Source organism: Planococcus citri, chromosome 4, assembly GCF_950023065.1.
Source record: "Planococcus citri chromosome 4, ihPlaCitr1.1, whole genome shotgun sequence".
In the NCBI taxonomy this organism is placed as follows: Eukaryota; Metazoa; Arthropoda; class Insecta; order Hemiptera; family Pseudococcidae; genus Planococcus; species Planococcus citri.
In genome coordinates this window covers 21,619,869-21,642,901 of record NC_088680.1, presented here as the reverse complement: position 1 = coordinate 21,642,901, position 23,033 = coordinate 21,619,869, and the positions used below count along the sequence as shown (strand labels likewise).

Below are 23,033 nucleotides of genomic sequence, written 5' to 3'. Positions count from 1 at the left end.
CGAACTCGATTTTCCAGATACTCGTACGTATAATTCTCATTAGTTGGAAGATGTACTAGGCAGGTATTGATGTACGTACGTAGATAGATACGTATCTATCTATAAAACTTTTGCAATAATTTGTGCTCAGTAAGTATGGTTTCGTTTGCTAATATGTCGTGATTTCGAAAAGTTTTTTTCCATCGAAAACTATTTTGCATGAAGGACAACAGGCTTGGAATAACATACATGCCTACATGCTTATACATTAGGGTGTATGTACAGTGTACACCCTATTACACAATAAGGTATAAATAAAAACAAACATGATTTTTAAATTTTTTTTCCAAGTCAAATATTGTTTGAGAAGCTGTTTTAACTTACCTACATTAGGTATAATTACATAAAATAGAAGTAAACCTGAACCGAACGTATTACAAATAGGAAATTGTCACTATAATTATAAATCGAATAATATCCTCCATCTTCCTGTTGTAATCATTCAGTATGTGCTCGCATATTTCCGCATTAAATATATATCAGACGGTGTTTTGTTTCGAGAAAAGCCCCTCCCCAATTCAAAAAAAATTGAGAAATTCGTATGGTTTATGTTTTGTTGTGGTTTCAGATATGCTGACTACAAATTCGAATTTTACTTTTTTGATACAAATACGACGAGTCTACTAAGCCACACATTCAGCCCACAATTTCAAAAAATAGAAGAACCAATTTCTGATCTATGATTTGCTGGGTTTTTAGAGGTATTGATTGCGAGTACCAAGTGCAAATTTTTTCGATACAGACATTTTACCTACATCTTACGAGTACATTAAGCTCGCAGCAGCAATAAAGTTGAGTAAATTTGAATACACTGAAAACATTCGGATGGTTCTATTTGCTTGAAACATAATTATAATTATGCAAGGAACGTAAAAGAGGGCAGCTATGAAAACACATCATATGTATATTTAGTATCAGTCGACCCCAAGTTCAAAAAGTAGGTACCTAATCTTAATCCTATGTATCTATGATAAAAGGATCTTTACCCATGATAATAATACAACCAACTACATACATTTTAAAACATGCTATGTACGAATGTGAATTTGAATGACTGATTTATTTTTTTTATCAACTTGGGTGATTTTTGGTGTTATATTTTTTCGTAATTGTTATCTCTATCATGGTAACTCACACACTGAGTTAGCACCTATTAAGTAGGTAATTACCTATGGTATTTTAGTGCATTTGTAACCGTCCGTTATTTCAGTTTTCGTTTACCGAGCTGTGAATTTAAAAATTTCAAATCGTATGGAAATAATGACAAATACCCAAATGATTTCTGCTTAGTTATATTTTATGTGTTGATTATGTTTCTAAAATGTAATTATTGTGTGTGAATTTGTTTTAATACTTGAATACTAATGAGAAGGCAAATTAGAAACTGTCATTCATCAAGTCGACTATTACTTGGGTACCTAACTACCTGATTTCGAGCTTGTTTTTAAAATTAAATTAGGCTATTACAAGTACCTACCTACTATAAGATATGGCTATAACATTGGAAACGAACGGTGTCTCGATGTCGTGGAAGAACCTTAGGGTCAAGATTGATGTCAAGACACAGCATATTTTCCGAAGCACAACTCATACTGTCAAAGAATTAATTCATAATGGTAAACTCTCTGCTCTCACTCTCACGTGTATACTTACATATATACTTACCTACCATCATTATTAATATAAGTAAATAACCAGGCAAATGACTCTTTACTCTGAATCTTCCAAACTAAGGTAACATTAAAAATTTCAAAAAATTGACTCACAATCACAAATGACTATTGGTGATAATTCATCAACAGCATTTTGCACTAAGTATACCTAATTCAATATGATGAGTTTATAAAAATGTCTGTTTGATTTGATTTTCATTTCTAGTGAATGGATTCGTGGAACCAAACAGTCTTGTCGCCATTATGGGTGCGAGGTAAGGATAGAAAACACACCTAATTAACTTTATGAATGATATTATATTCAAAGGCAAACGATACAATCTTAAAGGTTAAGGTCATTCCACCATCATGGCCAATTACCACCATAATAGGCAAAAATGAAACTAAAACTGAAAAATTTCAGATACTTAAATGACTAGGTAGCTAATGATAATGAATAGTTTATGTGACTAATGCATCAATTACCAAAATTTCAACTGTTCTGATTGATTTTCCTAATTTTGGTAATCTTATTTGAAAACTGAATAATTTGATAAATGCCTGCCTATTTCTGATTTAAAATTATCGTTTTCGAATCGTAAGTGATCGAATGTAAAGTTTTAACAAAATAACAAAACTTCTCCCTCTCCCTCTCCTCACACCACCCCCCCCCCCAAAAAAAATTATTTGGATTTGATATTATAACTACTCAAAACCAAATTACACTATTTCCAGCCATCAAGCTAAATATTCTAGAAAAATTTCAATTCTCTCCATCAATTGTTTTAAAAATGTCTAAGAACGTGAGATTCAATAACAAAGCTATCTTCGCAAGAATTTTTTTTTGCAATTTTGGCAAACAAAAATAGAATTTTTGGGTAAATTACGACCGTAAAAAAATAGGTCTATATTAAAAAATTGGGCATCGACAATTTCAACATTTTTTGGCAATCTTGACCAAAATAACAAATTTTGACAAAAAAATCCTTTTTTTTTCAGTTTTTACAAAACAGTTGTTTTTTGTGGTTTTGGCAAAAACAAAGTAATTTTTTGGTAATTTCGATAAAAAATAGATACCTATTTTTTGCAGTTTTGATTTTAAAAAAGTTGTTTGCGACCTAAAAAAGAAAAAGACCGTGTGGAATATTTTTTCGGGGGGGGGGGCATTTTTTGTCTTTTTATTGGTATAATATTGTTATTTAATTTGCAAAAAAATATCATGCCTTGAAAAAGGAATTTTCGCATATAATGTTACCAAAAAAAAAAAATGTTTTTCAGTAAATTCAACAAAAAATGTGCTTTTTTTACAACTTTTCGGAAATGTAGAATTTTTGGTAAATTTGGGAAAAAGTATGATTTTTTGGAAATCTTGATGCAGAAAAAGAAACATTTTTTTAACGTGATTTTTACCAAAAAAAAGTCTAATTTTTTGTCACCAAAAATGCAAGACTTCGAAATTTTGACCAAAAAAAGGGTTTTTTGCAGTTTTGGCAAAAACCCAAATTTTTGTTCACTTTTTTACATAAGGAATACTTGGACTTTTAAAAATTCAAGTCGACCAAAAAAAAGCATATCTACCTTATGAAGAAACCTTTGTCAAAAAAAGATGTAAAATAAATTGCCTATCCTGTTTGCCGTAAATACGACATTTGCTTTTGAAAAAATGATGTGAAATAAGTTGCCTACCTACAATTCCCTTCCTCGATGTACCAACTAATAATTATTTCAATTTGAATTATCAGTAGATAGTTAGGTATAATTTATTTTCGGTAACAAATGATTGAAAATAAAAAGAGATACCTACTTACATCATGTTTTTTCAGCGGATCTGGTAAAAGTACCTTGATGACAGTACTGGCAAATAGACAATCAGGTAAACAACACATATTGCATACTGTTTATTTAAGTACATACATAGGTACAAAGAATGGCTTGAACTGACACAGTTGATTTGAAATAATTGAATGAATTGACGTGAGTCGAATCGAAAGTCATATAAGAACACGACATAAGCCATGGGAAATGACAGTTTTAGATCTCGAGTTCATTTATGCATTTTCAAAGGCTATTTAAAAATTTGAAAAATTCAAAAAAAAATTTCAAACTGTATTTTAGTCTTTTAACACGAAATCAACCACTTTGGTCATTATCTAAAGCATTTGTCGAGTTTTCAGTCTACTCTAAAAAATTCAAGTTGTTCTGGAAGGGTCAATAAACTGATTTTAAACTCCTGTTTTGGTATTGGAGACTCTCTTGACTGTCGTTAGTGTCGCTTCAAGCAATTACATAGTACCTAACCTTATAATCAAATGTGTCAGTGAAAATTATGCCTAAAATTAGCTGAATTTGAATTTGCTTAAATAGTCGTTTCATCAAATATTCAGGTGATTTCAAAGTGAATGGAGAAATACGTCTGAATGGCCAAAAAATACCATCTGGAGCGATGAAGAAGATTTCAGGATTCGTTTATCAAGATGATTTATTTGTTCCAACGCTAACTGTTTCCGAGCACTTACACTTCGCAGTAAATAATTGAATACTCATAACATTAATACAAATAAATGTTATAGAAACAAATCTGTTCACAATATAAGTAGGTAACTCCTGTATGTGTGTGTTTTTTTAGGCACGAATGAAATTAGACAGAAGAATTACAACCGAACATCGTAGAGCATTGGTAAACAAAATTTTAAAGGATGTTGGTTTAACAGAATGTGCCAATCGTTTCATCGGTAATTCAAGCGAAGAAGAAGAAAAGGTACATGAAAACATTCATAGTTGGCCATTCTAATTTACCTACTTTAGATTCGTCTGCAACATTCTATAGGATAGAAAAATTTCAGTTGAATTTATCAGGAGGTGAACAAAAACGATTATCTGTAGCAACTGAATTATTAATCAATCCAGCTTTGTTGTTTTGTGACGAACCCACCACAGGTATTTGTATATTTCAAGATATAGGTAACTAGCTATTTTATATCAAGAGGTGAGTAGGTACTTACTTATTTCAAGTGATCTGACTAAACTATATTCAACTTTTCTCGTAGGTTTAGATTCATTTGCAGCTTTAAAACTGATAACCATCATGAAAAATATGGCTAATGATAGAGGTAAAACAATCATTTGCTCAATTCATCAACCGAGTGAACAAATATTCGACCTGTTTCATCAAATTATTTTGTTGCACGATGGAAAAATCGTCTTCAGTGGAACTACTGAAAATGCTTTAGAATTTTTTCAAAGGTTATTCAAAGGTTTACCTATTTAAAGAAAGAGTACTTTTTTCATATAGGTAATTTTTCATCAAATATTGCTTTTTAGCATAGGTTATTTGTACAAGCAAAAACAAAATCCAGCTGATTATTTGATTAAAAGCCTATCAATGAGTACTGAACGTGGCCTGGAATCCTTTTCCTTCAATAACGCTGGCAATATTTGTTTAAAATACGAAGCAAGTCAATATGCCAAGTATGTGAACAAGAGGATTGAACAGCAGCGTTATAGAAAAGTTAGTGATTTGGATTTGATTTCTATTTAGGTATATTATTTTAGTTGTTGATCTAGTTACAATTTTGTGGTAAATTTTTTTATCTGCTCACTCTCATGATAATTTTTAGGAAGAGCTAAGAGGATTGGAATACAATATGTGAGTGTTTATCAAATGTGACGCGACCAGCGATACCATACCATATGTCGGCAAAAATTTTTTTCGTTTTATTGTGGTTTCTGGTAGTGTTTTTCTTCCTCTTTTCAATGGTGCAAACAGATTTTCAAAATATTAAAATCTGACAAATTTGCAAAATTTCAAAGTTGCGTATTTTTTGAAATTTAAAAACCAAAATTCTGAGAAAAACGTTTTTGAAAGTTTGGGTTATTTTTGTAACATTTTTAAAAACCAGTGAACAGTATTTTTTTTTTTTTTTTGATTTTCTTCATCTTTTAATGGTTTTACATCATAATATATATTTTTTTTTTCGACATTTTTTTATGAAAAGCACTTTTGTAAAACCAGTTTTTCACCACTAAAACGACGTGTTTGAGATCGGTGGGTACACCCATTCCAAAGTATAGGCTTCATAGTATATGAATCGACAAAAAATTTTTTTTTGATATTTTCTGACTTTTTCCATGAAAACGCGATTATCTCAAAAAAAAGTTTTCCGACTTATGGTATAGTATCGCTGGTCGCGTCACAAATACATATCTAGGTACATACCTACTTTATCAAGATATACACCGGTGACAATATTTCTCTATCACAGCAATCCCATTTCCTGGTTTCATAAATTTTACTTGATAACTTATCGCGAAGGGCTTAGCACCATCAGAGATCCATTAATATTGTGTTTCGATTTAATCAGACTAATGGTACGTAAAAAAAAAACAGTGGCCCACTTGAAATATTATATATTATCTTCTCAAAAGAGTTAAGAGTGAAAAAAAATAAATAAACAGCCTACCTAACAGCAGCAAAAAAAAATAGTTGAAGATGAATAGGTAGGTAAAGGTAATGAAAAATTAAATATCTGCTCATCATTTTACAGGTATTCGCTGTAATTTTAGGAACTTGCATGAAAAAAACCTTAATCATGAATCAAGAAAGTATTCAGTCGATAAAAGGAGTATTATTTGCTGTCTTGAATGAAAATTTTTTCACTCCTATTTATTTTTCAATTGGTCATTTCTTGAGAAAAATGCCTATTTTCATACGAGAACGTTCAAATAATATGAATACATCGCTAATGTTCTATTTATCGAACATTTTTTCGCTGGTAAGTACCTATAAGTAGATATAAAATGTATTTCCTGGCACTGGAGTAAGAATTCTTACAATACTTTTTAAATTCAAAAGTATGTGGAAACTTATGTGAAAAATTTCACATAAACCTTCACATAGTTTTTCATTCAATCAAATGCAAAAATATTTACAAAACTTAGATATTGAAATGAAATGCAAAAATTCATTCAAAACTTAAACATTTCAAACAAATGCAAAAATTCATTCAAAACTTAAACATTTCAATGAAATGCAAAAATTTCATCAAAACTTGAACATTTCGTCGGCTAAGTGCGGAAGGGTGCCTCGTGCAACTCGTTACTTGATACCTGTGTAAAACGGTCTTTCCACTCTGAGCACCATCTATCAGTCCAAATGTTCAAACCAAAAGTTATGTTACCTCAAGGCACCCTTCCCATCGCGGAAGATACCTTTAGATTTGAACTTGGACTGATAGATGGCGCTCAGTGTGGAAAGGCAGTTTTACACAGGTATCAAGTAACGATTTGCACGAGGCACCCTTCCGCACTTAGCCGACGATTTCAAACAAATGCAAAAATTTCATCACAACATTACCATTATACCACTAGTTAAAGAAAACATTATCTCTAATAAAGCGGTAACACAAACACCAACACCTTTATCATAGAAACTGATTCTTTTAACTAATGAATTTTTTCCACTGTGAACGAATTTTTTTGCATTTGAAGTACACCATCTTTTAGAAATTGATCCATTAGTTAAAGAAATCAATTTCAATAATAAAATGAATAACTATAATAAAATGGATAACCAAGCACCTTTAAGAACATGTGAGAAGTGTATGTGTAAAATTACATACAAGAACTATGCCAGACATTTAAAAACAAAGAAACACAATGAAGTCAAGATTAATGTGAAAGAATTAAAGACGGAATTGAAGTGGTATGGAATGAAAAATGTTGATAAAATGAAAAAATCAGATTTGTTAGTGAACAAAGATAAAATCAAGGCTATTAATATTGATAGAGAAAAATTGTTGAAATTATCAAAAAAGAAATTGATTGAGTTTATTCAGGATAACAATTTCAATATTAATAAACAGTTGAGAAAAGATCAAATAGTAGAAAGGTTACTCGATTTTCACTCAAATAAAACATTACCTCTGCCCAAATGGGAATTTGTGGATGAAAATTTTAAATCAAGACATGCTCAATTTGATATGAAAAATAACTGGGATATTAAAGATATGTCAAAGTTTTTACATTTTATGAAAAAACATGTTAGTTCTTTACTTCAAGAATGGATGAAAAAGCATAGTGGTATTAAAGTGAATTTTTGTGTTTCTGCAACTTATGTAGACACTCGAGATGAAACAAAAATTGCATACAAACATTTGCAAACTAAGAATGATAGAATTACTAATAGAAGTGAATTAACAAATGGAATTTCAACTTTAATGAAGAGTGTACTTGATAGACATGAAAATATCATTGATGAATTAACAGGTAGTCCATGGCGAATAATATCAATCAATAGTTTTAGAGTAAATATAAACAAATATGACCCGCTTAGAGCAAGTTCCTATATTGATCTTCCAAAAATTTTAAAAGATAAGAAAGCAATTATAAATGTTAAAAATACTGATAATAAATGCTTTTTATGGTCACTTTTAGCATGTTTATATCCTGCAAAAGATAATCCACAAGAAATAATAAAGTACAAAGCATATGAGAAAACTTTTGATAAAGCTTTGAAAGATATTGAATTTCCGATGAAAATTAAAGACATAGAGAAATTTGAAAATAAAGTGAATGAATTGAAATTGGTAGAAGGTGGATTATCTATTAATGTTTATCATCATGATGATCGTTATAAAATTTATCCCTTACATATTACTAAAGAAGAGAAAACAAAACATGTTGATTTATTGTATTTATGTGAAGAGAGTAATGATAGAAATACTCACTACTGTTGGATTAAGGATCTAACAAAATTGATTAAAAGTCAATTAACCAAAAACACTCAAAAAATACATTTTTTGTGCAAAAGGTGCCTTTGTCATTTTTACAGTGAAGTTAAATATTTAGAACATAGAGAAAGCTGTAAAGTACATGATCCAGTTGCAGTAAAACTTCCTCTTAAAAGTGATAACATTTGTGAATTTACAAACTATAATCGATCAATGAAAATTCCTTTCACAATAATAGCTGATTTTGAGTGTATACTTAGAAAACTTGAAAAAACTAAAGTAGAGGAAGATGCTAAAACACAAAAAATTCAAGAGCACGTACCAATTAGTTGTGTTTATTACATTTTATATGAGAATGGAGAAATATCAGAGAACATGTTTGAATATTTTGGAAGTAATACCCCTCAAGTATTGTGTGAAAAATTATCAGAAGATGCAGTACGTATTGCTAATGAATACATATATAATTGTAAAAAAATGAAGAAACTGACCAATATACAAAAATGTGAATATAAAGAAGCAACAATATGTCATATTTGTGAAAGAAAATTGAGTGATTTCCCACCTATGATGGAAAAAAATATTAATAAATTGAGAAAAGAAATAGAAATTACTTCAAATATTTTAAAGTATCATGATGATCAAACACTGACTGATAGACTAGAGAAATTAGAATTAGATTTGAAAGAGAAATTAGATGATGAAGAAAAAAATAAAAAGAAAGTTCAGGATCATGACCATATAACAGGTGAATATAGAGGTGCAGCTCATAGTCTTTGCAACTTGAATTACAATGTACCTAGTTTCATACCCGTCTTGTTTCACAACTTTTCTGGTTATGATTCCCACTTATTAGTCAAAGAATTTGCTGGAACTACAGATAATTTAAAACTAATTCCAAATAATGAGGAATCTTACATCAGCTTCTCAAAAGTTGTAAAGTTTCAACACTATTCAGGAAAAGAGGGTAAAATAGAACTTAGATTTTTAGATTCATACAAATTTCTATCTGAACCACTTTCTAAATTGGCTAAAAACTTGGAAATGTGTCATTTCAAAAATTTAAAGAAATGGTTTGATAATACAGTACCACCTGGAAATGATTCATTGTTCAATTTGTTGACTGAAAAATTGGCTTACCCTTACGATTATATGGACTCATTAGAAAAATATGATGAGGAAGAGTTACCATCTAGGGGAAATTTCTACAACTCCTTGAATGATGAACATGTAGATGAACAGGAATTTTTACGTGCTCAAAAAATTTGGGAACATTTCAACATTAAAAATCTAAAAGAGTTTACAATGTTGTACAATAAAATTGATGTACTCTTGCTAGCAGATGTGATTGAAAATTTCAGAAAAACTGCACTTGAAATTTACAAGTTAGATCCACTTTGGTATTATACTACCCCCGGATTTGCTTGGGATTGCATGTTGAAAACAACAAAACAAAAATTGGAATTGATAACTGATGTAGACATGTTGTACATGTTTGAAAATGCCAAGCGTGGTGGAATTTCCCAATGTTCAAATAGATATGAAAAAGCCAATCATAAGTACATGGGTGAAAAATTTGATAAAAATAAAGAATCAACATTCATTCAGTATTTGGATGCAAATAATTTATATGGATGGGCTATGAGTAAACATTTACCATATGGAGGGTTTTGGTGGGCAAATCCAAACGATTTTACTTACAGTAGAATTTTGAAAATGAGAGATAACCAAAGCAAAGGATATCTGTTTGAAGTTGATTTAAGCTATCCAGAAACATTACATGATTATCATTCTGATCTACCTTATTGTGCAGAAAATATTATTGATGAAAATAGACTTCCTAAATTATTCACAACATTATATGATAAGAAGAAATATGTTTTACATTATTTGAATCTTAGACAGGCTCTTGAAGCAGGTTTGAAATTGGAAAAAATTCACAGAGTTATTCAATTCAACCAATCAGATTGGATGAAAGTATATATTGATAAAAATACAAAGCATAGACAAAATGCAAAAAATGAATTTGAAAAAGACTTTTTTAAATTGATGAATAACTCGGTGTTTGGTAGAACAATGATGAATGTGCGAAATCATGTGGATATAAAATTGATTAGTGAAGGTAAAAAATATACAAAGTATGTTTCAAAACCAAATTTTGTAAAATCAACATTTTTTGCAGAAGATCTTGCAGCTGTTCACATGAAAAAAACTCACATCAATTTCAATCAACCAATTTATGTGGGTGTTTCTATTTTAGATATTTCAAAAACATTGATGTATGATTTCTATTATAGGTTGAAGAGAGAATATAAAAATGATGTTAAACTTTTGTATACTGATACAGACTCATTAATTTTGTCAATAAAAACGCCAGACTTTTACAGTGATATGAAAGGAATGATTGATGAATTTGACACATCAGACTATCCTGAGAATAATATATATGGTATTCCTCAAGTTAATAAAAAAGTTATTGGTAAATTCAAAGATGAAATGAAAGGAAAAAGTATTGAAGAATTCATAGGGTTAGCTTCTAAATTGTACTCCATCAAAGTATTTGAAGAAGATGAAAAGAAAAGAGCAAAAGGAGTGAAGAAACATGTAATCAAAAATCAAATCACCCATAATGATTATAAAGAATGCTTAGAGAAGAAAATAACAAAGAGTTTCAAGCAGAAAATTATACAAAGTAAAAATCATAATATTTACACATTTGAACAAGATAAAAGAGGTTTATCTCCATTTGATGACAAGAGATGTATATTTGACAATGAAACTTTACCTTGGGGACATTATAAACTAGAAGTAGAAAGACAGAATTTTATCACACATTTGAAAACTCTCTCTTCACTAATATAAATAACTTTGGTTAAAATTTTTTTTTCCTTATTATAAAATAATAATATGATCAATAATGAAAAGGGGCATCTTAAATTATTACTCTCTCATGTAAATTGGTATGATGTTTCAAGTAATCAGGAACTATCAGAAAATTTAATCAGAGAATTCAAAGACAAAGTATATTGGTTTGCAATTTCAGTTCATCAAAAACTGTCAGAAGATTTCATTAGGGAATTCAAAGACAAAGTATATTGGTTTGCAATTTCAGTTCATCAAAAACTGTCAGAAGATTTCATTAGGGAATTCAAAGACAAAGTAAATTGGGAAGAAATTTCACGTTATCAAAAACTATCAGAAAATTTCATAAGGGAATTCAAAGGCAAAGTAAATTGGGAAGAAATTTCACGTTATCAAAAACTATCAGAAGATTTCATCATGGAATTTAAAGATTGTGTAAATTGGCATTGGATTTCAGGTCATCAAAAACTGTCTGAACATTTCATTAGAGAATTCAAAGATCAAGTAAATTGGCATTGGATTTCATGCCATCAAAAACTGGCTGAAGATTTCATTAAAGAATTCAAAGACCAAGTATGCTGGGAATGTATTTCATGGAGTCAAAAACTGTCTGAACATTTCATTAGAGAATTCAAAGACAAAGTAGATTGGAAAGAAATCTTAGAAAATCAAGAACTATCAGAAGATTTCATATGTGAATTGAAAGATTGGGTATCTAGGAAAAAAATGTAATAGTTAAAAGAATTGTTTTCTATAATAAAATGAGTTCTATTATAGAATTGGATAATTTTATAACAAATACTTTAAGGAACAATATTCAATTATTTCAAGAATCTAAGCAAAGAGTGAAAACATACAACATTGAGGATGGAAATCTTTCTCCTGAAGTTGTGAATGATTTTAAAAACATGGACAAGTTTCAATTTTCAGAAAGCATATTGATGTTATATTTGAGAACGAGAGAAAACTTGATGAAAACAAATGTGAATACATATTTGAATGAAATGAAAAAAATCATTCCTTATGAGATTATGAAGGAAGCTTCACAGAGATTTGGTCTCATATGCAATGTATCAAAAAAAGAGTATTATCCATCCAAAAGGTGTCAAAACTGTGGAAGTACTCGAGAATTTTTCAAAGATCGAGATAATATTTTAATATGCAAAAAATGTTTTGCCGAGGTAATTCACTACAAACATAATTCTAAACCTCATTGCTTCAAGAAACAAAATTCAAACTACAATAGGTTAAGTAATTTCAAAAAGTGTTTGGAGAAATATCAAGGAAAACAAACTGATTTTATAAGTCCAGAGGTTTATATACATTTACAAGAAGCTTTATCTACATTTGGACAAGTGAAAAAATCAACTGTTTTTTATTTCTTGAAAGAACTAGGTTATCATAAACACTATGACGATTATATTCTAATTCATTCTAATTTAACAGGGCAGAAACCAAGTGATATTTCCCATTTAGAACAACAACTTCTAAATGATTTTGAAAAATTTTCCAATCAATTTGATTTGATAAATAGCCATAGAAAAAACTTTATAAATATGAAATTTCTTTTACATAAATTAATGTTGAAAGATGGTCACAATTTTGATCCAGAAGATTTCATTTCACTTGGCAACAAGAGGGAATGTGATGAAATATGCAGAAAAATATTCCTTTCTTTAGGATGGAAATATTCATCTAATTAACTGCTTTGTTCTTTTAGAACACTGTTCTAAAAGATATTACCACTTTTTATAATTTTTTGTAACCACTAAAGCTGTATAAAACTCATTGTTTGGACTCACACATCTGTACGCATTTTGATCTGTAAAAGTTAGATTTTTGATTTCAATAAACAAGTCTGTGGTACGAATTCGCTCATTAGAAATGATGGATTCATTGTTATAATTGAACCACTTATTATTTGACTGAAATTTCTCAAAATTATAAACACATTCAATTTTTGTATTGACTCCCTCTGTTTCCATAAGCAATTTTACCCAAGTTTTTGTCACCAAATGCTGTTGACTCTTTAAATTTTGCTGCGACACTACCAAATAATCATAGTAATAGTTACTTGAAGATTCACCAAATTTTTTTGTTCTAATTCGACACATGTATTGTCCTTCATTTATAACTTTCAAAAATGATACAACCTCAACCTTTTTCTTCGATGTTGAATTCAAATATTCAAATTTATTGATACTTAAACGTTCTGGAATGTCAAAAGGAACATCTTTAAGCCATTCCAGCTGATACACAAATTCTTGTTCTGAAAATGTAACGTTACAAAATAGTGTAACTCCCTCATTGTTGACTATTTTTTGAGATCTAAAGAATAAATCATGTTCTTGTAAAGTTGATACAAAAAGGGTAAACAGAATAATACCAGCACACTTCATTTTATAATAGGAAAAAAAATTTTTCTACTATAAATGAGCAATAATTACAATTTAGTAAATGAAAATGTTAATATAAGAAAGGAATTGAAGGCAATGTATCAGGCAAGTAAAGCAGGTAAAATTTATAAGCAAGAAGTATTAGAAGAACAGTTTAAACCAATCATTATACCACTAGAAAAAATTAGAAACCAAATAACTCAAAATGTTCCAGAAACCATCCAAATACCTTCCCAAAACCTTCCAGAAACCTTCCCACAACCTACCCAAAATATGCTTGAGTGGAATAGTCCTCAAGAAAATGTTCTTGGTGAAATAGCAAAACAATATTTACAATTTTATGCAGCTGATGATAAAAAAGAAATTTGTGATACTACTTTTGGAATTCGATATGATCCAGACATTAATAAATGGATGATTGGCAATGAAGAAATTAATTTTAATGGTAATAACATCAAGTTTAAAGGTGGTATTGAATTTAAAGGAACTCATGGTTTATGGCAGTTGTTGACATTAAAAAATCCAGATCCAAATGAGTATGATTCTGAAGATTTAAAGGATTTTTGGAAAATTATTGATAAAACCAGTAGTTATAAACAAAATAATAATCCATCTTCCAGAGTGAAATCAAGTTGTGGAATCAAATACATTTCTGTAATAAAACCTTTACTGGATAAATATCTGAAAAAGGGGGGAGGGTTGTATCAAAGTGATAGCATAGATAGTTATCTAGAAAAATTAATCACAATTTACTCAGAGATTCAAAAAGGATCTTTAGATGGTAAGGCAATAGTACCAATTTTAAATCATCTCAAAAAAATGAATTTGTATGCCAACACATCTGGGGATAAATATATTTATTGGGATAACTTGCCTGAATTGTTTGATAAATTAGTTGTTTTGTATGGTGAAAAGAAAGCTGGAAATTCCAACCCTCATTTAAGAAATGAAATTGTTAGGATTTTGCAAGAACTTAAAGAACTTTGAAAAAAAAAATTTCCTATTATAAAATGAATAGTGACTCTCCATGTAGTAGTGAAGGAAATAATTCTAATACACAAAGTGGGAGAACAAGCTCCCAGCATCAAAATATGAAAACATGTATTTTCTTGATGACGATTCTCTTGAAAAGTATTTGGAAATTTAGAAAAAAAGTGATTAGACGCAAAAAGAAGAAATGATATTTTTTTTTCTGTAATAAACATGAATAGTAACAACTTTAAAACTATATTGAATGACAAAATTCGACAAAGAATTCCCAAGGTGATGTTTGATGGTGAAGTGAAAGAAGGTAGTGGTATGTTGGGTACAGTTGCAAATTGGGCAATAAAGAAGCTTCCATTACCTCCCATGCATTTAGAAGATCATAATTTTACTGGACCCTGGACAAATCCAACTTTACAAATATTGAAAGGAGTTGAACCAAGAAATAAACTGGATTATGCATCTAGGAGACATGATGTTGCTTATGAATTGATGGAAGATCCTGCTGAACTTCATGAAGCTGATTATATATTACAGAGAGAAGCTTCAAATATTGCACGTGATAAAGATACAAGTAAAAAATTGGAAAAACAAGCTCAGCTTGTGGATGCTGTCATGGGTGCAAAAAGGTACTTTGGTACCGGTATGAAAAAGGAAAATTATGAAAAAATTCCTGTCAATTTAGATGAAAAAGAGCAACTGTTAATTCTAGAGGGAATAAAGTTAGGGAAACCAATTACTTTAAACTTGGATCACAAACAATTGATTCGAACAAAAAACAGTGTGATGAAAGAGACTTATTTACCAGTGACAACATATCAAAAGAAGGAAATCAGTAAAGCGTGTACTAAAAAGAAATCAGTCAAGATAAAGTTGTCTGCAAAACAATTGGAATTTATCAACACAAATAATAAAACTGGAGGTTTCTTACCTGCTCTAGTTGCTGCATTACCAGCTATAGCTGCAGCATCATCCATAATTAAAAATGGTTTTGATGCCTATAGCAATCATAGAGCAAACAATCAGTTAGTTGAAGAAGTTAAAAAAAGATATAAAGAAGAAAAACCTCTTCACAAACAACTAACTGATATACTAGAGGAACCAGTAAAGTCTGGTACAGGTTTGGAAAACAACGAAAAGGTTTTGCAATTTATAAATAATTCTAAAGATATCAAATTAGCTATGAAGAAAGTAGGAAAAGGATTATATTTGAATCCAGCTTCTCATCGAAAACCTGTTGAAGGTGAGGGGTTATATTTAAATCCAGCTTCTCATCGAAAACCTGTTGAAGGTGCTGGGGTTAATGTGAAAGCAAAAAAAAAAAAGAGGAAGGGAGGTTAATAAAAATTCCTATTAAACCCTTATCCAATATGGAACTAGAATTATATGCAAAGGAATTGTGTATACCTTATTTTAGGGGAGTGTTTATGAAAGATCAACTACCAAAACAAATTGGAAGAAATGAAAGCATGATTATCAATTTAGATGATTCTATTGGACCTGGATCTCATTGGGTTTGTTTTTTCAAGAAAGATGATTATATAATTTATTTTGATTCTTTTGGTGAAAGACCTCCTAGTGAAGTACTAAACTATTTTCAAAAGAATGTATATTATAATGTTGACCAAAAGCAAAATTTCAATCAAGTTATTTGTGGACATCTTTGTTTGAAATTTTTAGCTGAGTTCTAAGTATTTTAAGAGAAATTCTCTTAAAATTACATTTCTCTAATATCCAATGCTACATAAATTTTTTCATCACCAAAATCCAACAGATTACCATCTTGATCTACAATCTGAACTACAATTTCCCTGAAAGAATGTGTATTTATTTCATAGTATAAGTAGTGATACGGGATTATCCAATATTTTTCACCTGTTGGAGCTGACCAGGGGTGGGAGTATATTACACCACCTCCTCCTTCTCCATTTTCATAATTTGTATTCACTAAATTACATTTTACTTGAATAGCAGTAAGAGGAAAAATGTCAATCATTCTATCTGAATGATGTGTTACATCTTTTTCTAAAACCCTTTCACTATAACCCAAAACTCTACAAATAGAGTTGGGTACACTAAAGTCAACTTTTTTACCTTCAGATATTATCTTTACTTTATGAGTATATGGTGTCAAATTCATTTTCAATTTATCTGCTGCACACCTTCTCTCTTTAATTGCTTGTAAGATATCTTCTACTTTGTACTTATCTCCAGGAATGTGAATGTAATGACGACACTCTTTATCTAATAACTTATCTAGATGTAAATCTTCCCTTTTTTGTATTATTGTATTTAGTTTATCAAATTCCTTTGCTTTGATTGTACTCTCTAGATTATCCACATCATAAATTCCTTCTGGAACTGTAATCATCTTCTTTTCATCTTCTGAAAGATCAAATCGTATATTTTTTCTCTCAACATTATATAAAGAGTTGAATTTTTTATCTCTTATAGCGTTGATAATATCTGTAACTTCGTAGGCACCTTCTGAAATATAAATTTCCTCGTGATTTCCTTGATCATCTACAAGATCAAACCTGTTGTTATGTTTTCTTACATTCATTAAAGAATTAAAGAGACTAAGAATGAGTAAACAAACTCCATAGAGTTTATTAGAACACAGATTAACTCTATTTTTAAATATTGTGTGAATGTAAGAAGATAAAGTTTCTCCTTTACGTTCGCCTATTAAATCAAATCTCATATTTATAATACAAAAAAAAAAATCCTAATATAAATGAAGAAAAAACGTATTATAAAAGTAGTTAAAAGTGATATACCTATTGAAATTGAAAATTATGATTACAAGGAGGTGGGTCCACGATATAATAGAAATTTTCCAAATGTAATTCGAGCTGGTATATTTGGTCCATCAGGTTGTGGTAAAACCAATCTTTTAATTCAAATTCTAATGGAAATAAATACATATACCCATATTTATCTTTGCTCAAAAACATCTCATCAAGAAAAATATATTCGATTGAAAAACATAATAGATATTATCAACAGAACATCGCCAGAACAGAACATTGGTTTTAGTACTATATTACCTCAAGATTTGAAAGAACCTGAAGAAATGAAACCAAATTCAGTTATAATTTTTGACGATGTTTTGACAGACCCTCAAGATAAAATAGCAAATTTCTATCTGAGAGGAAGACATTACAATATTTCTTGCTTTTATCTAGCTCAATCCTATTCAAAATGTCCAAAACAATGTATAAGAGATAATTTTAATTTACTGGCAATTTTTATGCAAGATCTTAGAAATTCGAGACACATCTACGATAATCATGTCTCACATTTAGTAACATTTGATGAATATTTGGAAATGTGCAATATTTGTTGGAAAACTAAGTATGGCTTTCTAGTAATTGATAAAGATTGTGATAATGTGAATGAAATTTTTAAACAAAGTTTTAAAGGATTTTTTTATATACAATAAATAAATGGAAGAAGCTAAAGAATTACATGCACCTATTAGGAAAAAATTTTGTAAAAGAAGTATTGTAACCAAAGGTATTGACGATTTATGGGCAGCTGATTTATTAATTATGGACAAATATTCCAAAGAAAATGATGGTTTTAAATATATGCTCAATGTTGAAGATACATTTTCTAAATTTGTATGGATTGAACCTTTGAAGAATAAGTCAGGTAAAGCAGCTACAGATGCTTTTGAAAATATTTTGAAAATCTCAAAAAGAAAACCCAATTTACTTCATGTGGACAAAGGTGGAGAATTTGTAAATCAAACTTTCAAGACAATGCTGAAAAAACACAACATTAAAATGTATCATACCAATAATGAGGAAAAGTCTGCAATAATTGAACGTTTCAACAGAACATTAAATCAAAAGTTGAAAATTTATTTTGAGATGAGGAAGAATTTCAGATGGATCGATATTTTACCTAAAATACTAGAAGAATATAACACAAAAGATGTTCATAGAACTATTGGTATGCCACCTATTAAAGTTGATAAGGATAATGCAGAAGAAATTTTGATGAAATTTAACAAAAATAAACCCAAATGTAAATCACATCAGAAATTCAAGGAAGGAGATAGAGTTAGAATTTTTGCATATAAAAAAGTTTTTGATAACAAGTACAAGAATAACTGGACTAAAGAAATTTTTGTAGTTGATGAAATATTTCACACAACTCCTGTAACTTATTCTATTAAAGATACTGATGGTGAAGAAATTGAAGGGAAATTCTATAATGAAGAACTTTTAAAATCCAAGTTTTAATAAAAAAAATTTTTCCTATTATAAATATGATACAAAATTACATTGAAAGTGAAGACTTTGTAGTCTACAGACCCTCTCCACAAGATGACATAAATAAAGGAAATAGTAAAATTCGTATAAGAACATACAATGAAGATGTCATTACCCATCCACATAGAAGTGGATTACTTGTGAAAGGAATTGTTACAGTGACTAAAAATTCTGACAAGAGTGCTGTAGCAGAACTTGATTTGAAAAAAATATCATTTGTTACTAATCCACTACCACATTTATTTTCAAAAATTGAATATTTGGAATGTGATAAAATAATAGATTCAGTTGAAGAGCCAGGTGTGGTTACTACTATGAAAGGAATTGTTTCATTTGGTTCTGATTCGATTTACAATGATGGAGGCTGGAATATCTCCTCTCCAAACTCAAATGTTCTGAACAAATCTGGATATTTTACTTTGTATAATTCTTTAGAAACACTATTTGGTTATCATGAGGATCACAAGGATTATGTATTTCACGTCCCACATGAATTAAGGTTAACAAAAACCCATCTCAATAATTATAATAATATGTTTCAAGTTGATAGTACTTTTGCAAATGAACATACTATTACTATAAAATTTACAGATGTTGCACTAATAATGTCACAGGTAAAATTGAGAAGAGAAATGGAAAACAAATGTCTAAAACAAATACTGGCTTCAAAAGATTTACCACAAATTTTTAGACATTGGGGATATGAGTTTAAAACTGGTATAACAACAAAAAAGTATACATGTGAATATACTTGTGATGGGAATCCAATATTTATTCTTATTGGGATGCAAAAAAATAGAAATGATAACATCAAAGTGGATAATAGTCAATTTGATTTATGTGGCCTTGAAAACGTTCAAGCTGTTCTCAACAATAATGAACATTATCCTAAAACTGAACTAAATATAAATAGTTCAGAAAATGATTATAATAAAATTTATCAAATGTTTAAAAATTTCAAACTAGCTTATTATGGTAATGAAGGGAAACCAATTTGTTCTTTAAATGATTATGTTAACAAATATCCCATAATAGCTATTGATTGTACCTGCCAACCTGAAAGCATAAAGGAGAGTACCACAAACGTAAAATTAAAATTTAGATTCAAGGAAGCTCTTTCTGCTGATACAGTAATACACATTGTAACTATTTATAATGTTGTTTCTACTTATAACCCTTTCACAAATAGAGCTGTTGTAAATTAATCTTACATCTTTTATGAAAAAATTTTTCATAAAAAAGTTTTTTATTCACATCATTAAAGTCTGACAATATGAATATTACTTGAGTCTAAGTTACATAAAATATGTTCAATTAAGCCTTTTGAAATATTGCGATTTACTATGTCTTTAAGTTCTTTTGGCAGTTTTTCATTTTCTGAAATTGCGCACTAATTTACTTTGTCTTTGAACTCTATTATGAAATTTTCTGATAAATATTGATACCTTGAAATTCTATACCAATCTACTTTGTCTTTAAATTCTCTTATGAAATCTTAGCATCTCATACCATGAAATCCTTTCCCCAATCAACTTGATCTTTGAATTCTCTTATAAAGTTTTCTGATAGTGTTTGATGTTTTGAAATCCATTTAAAATCTACTTTGTCTTTAAATTCTCTTATGAAATCTTCAGATAGCATCTCATACCATGAAATTCCTCTCCAATCTACTTTGTCTTTGAATTCCCTTATGAAATCTTCTGACAGTTTTTGATGAACTGAAATCCTTTCCCAATTTACTTGATCTTTGAATTCTCTTATGAAATACTCAGATAGATCTTGATATCTTGAAATCTTTTTCCAATGTACTTGATCTTTGAATTCTCTTATAAAGTTTTCTGATAGTGTTTGATATTTTGAAATTGCACTCCAATTTACTTTGCCTTTGAATTCCCTTATGAAATTTTCTGATAGTTTTTGATATTCTGAAATTTCTTCCCAATTTACTTTGCCTTTGAATTCCCTTATGAAATTTTCTGATAGTTTTTGATAACGTGAAATTTCTTCCCAATTTACTTTGTCTTTGAATTCCCTAATGAAATCTTCTGACAGTTTTTGATGAACTGAAATTGCAAACCAATATACTTTGTCTTTGAATTCTCTTATGAAATACTCAGATAGATCTTGATATCTTGAAATCTTTTTCCAATGTACTTGATCTTTGAATTCTCTTATAAAGTTTTCTGATAGTGTTTGATATTTTGAAATTGCACTCCAATTTACTTTGCCTTTGAATTCCCTTATGAAATTTTCTGATAGTTTTTGATATTCTGAAATTCCCTCCCAATCAACATAATCTTTTATTAATTCAAGGTGGCTCTTTTCAATAGTGTTCATTATTTATTTTATAATAGAAAGAAAAAAAAATGTCAATTTGTTTTAATCAAATGCAAAAATTTCTCTTCAATAACAACCTCCACATCTGGTGGGTGCATTAGTTAAAAGAATCAGTTTCTATGATAAAGGTGTTGGTGTTTGTGTTACCGCTTTATTAGAGATAATGTTTTCTTTAACTAGTGGTATAATGGTAATGTTGTGATGAAATTTTTGCATTTGTTTGAAATGTTTAAGTTTTGATGAAATTTTTGCATTTCATTGAAATGTTTAAGTTTTGAATGAATTTTTGCATTTGTTTGAAATGTTTAAGTTTTGAATGAATTTTTGCATTTGTTTGAAATGTTTAGGTTTTGATGAAATTTTTGCATTTGTTTGAAATGTTTAAGTATTGCAAAAAATTTTGCATTTCATTTCAATATCTAAGTTTTGTAAATATTTTTGCATTTGATTGAATGAAAAACTATGTGAAGGTTTATGTGAAATTTTTCACATAAGTTTCCACATACTTTTGAATTTAAAAAGTATTGTAAGAATTCTTACTCCAGTGCCAGGAAATACATTTTATATCTACTCCTATAGATACTTTGAGAAGGAGCCCAACATGAAATTTCATTTGGTAGTCCTTTCATCATTAACGCCATATAAATTTAAAATTATCGATTGATGGAGGACATCAAAAGAACTTTTCTGCTACCGCCTCTTCCAATCTTGATCAAAGATCGGTCCGGTCTTCATTAATTCAAAGAAAATTACCTAGTTTCCAGGATTATTATTACATCCAGTAGTATTCACAGTCACATTTTATGCGTTATTCGCCCAGCAATATAGTTGGATCGTTTTGCTGTTGACTATAACGATCAATGTTCTAATCTTCAACGTATCAGCTTCGTTCGGTAAGCCTCAGAAATTAAATTGCATCTCTACAATAATTTATTGAAATGATTCTTTCAGCTTTCAAGTTCGAGCAAAAGTTGCACGAATAATAATATTTTTATTGTTCATGATCAGGGATTTTGGTATCATTGGCAACGAACGACTTCACCATTGCTGACACTGTCGTACAAATTGTCAGAACATTTTTCAACCCACTTTCTGGAATGATGTCGAGTATAAAATCGATTCCTGCAATATTTTCGTGGATGCGATATATTTCATGGGTAACTTATAGTTTTGAAGCTTTGCTGATTGTGTACTTCGAAAACGTGGAATGTATTCAGTGCTCGAAAACATCAGGTTCACCGTGTTTAAAAAACGGACCAGAGGTCTTGAATTGGATGGGTTTCGATCGTGAGAATTTGCAGAGAAACATGATCATTATGTTTTTTATGTATATAGTTTTTCTTTTGCTTGGTTTTATTGCATTAAGAATCAGATTGTATTTGAAGCTGAATGGTTGATACCTTGATTGGCGTTATTTTATGATTAAAGATAAAGAGTATTCAAAGAACATAGGTTTAGGTACCTACCTACACAATCATGTGGTTTAGTTTTATTCGATTACTTCTTCAGCAGTCAAGATTTACAAAGGTAGGTACCTAGTCTAACCCTGATCTGCTGTCTCTATGTCCATAATTCTGTAAAAATGAATTTAATTGTAATTTTAATTTGTATTTTGTTTTTGTATCATAGTTGTTTATCAAAAATAAAATAAATTAAAATGCAACCTTTGAACTGTAAAAGTGTAAACTGTAAAGTTGGATTTTTTATTTCAACTTTTTTTTTCAGCACAGTAGTTTTTGTCATTTATCCATT

At 29.5% G+C, this 23,033-nt stretch overlaps 1 protein-coding gene across 1 annotated transcript; it reads left to right on the top strand.

Annotated features, from left to right (window-relative positions):
* Positions 1-1,163: 1,163 nt before the first annotated feature.
* Positions 1,164-22,946, top strand: LOC135843246 (protein scarlet-like). Its single transcript, XM_065361063.1, has 13 exons — positions 1,164-1,655; positions 1,918-1,966; positions 3,515-3,564; positions 4,076-4,215; positions 4,318-4,449; positions 4,535-4,628; positions 4,739-4,934; positions 5,013-5,199; positions 5,309-5,337; positions 5,954-6,059; positions 6,236-6,463; positions 22,039-22,174; positions 22,290-22,946. Exons 1-13 carry the CDS (start codon positions 1,529-1,531, stop codon positions 22,676-22,678), a joined length of 1,863 nt encoding a protein of 620 aa, XP_065217135.1. The 5' UTR covers positions 1,164-1,528; the 3' UTR covers positions 22,679-22,946.
* The last annotated feature ends 87 nt before the right edge of the window (positions 22,947-23,033 follow it).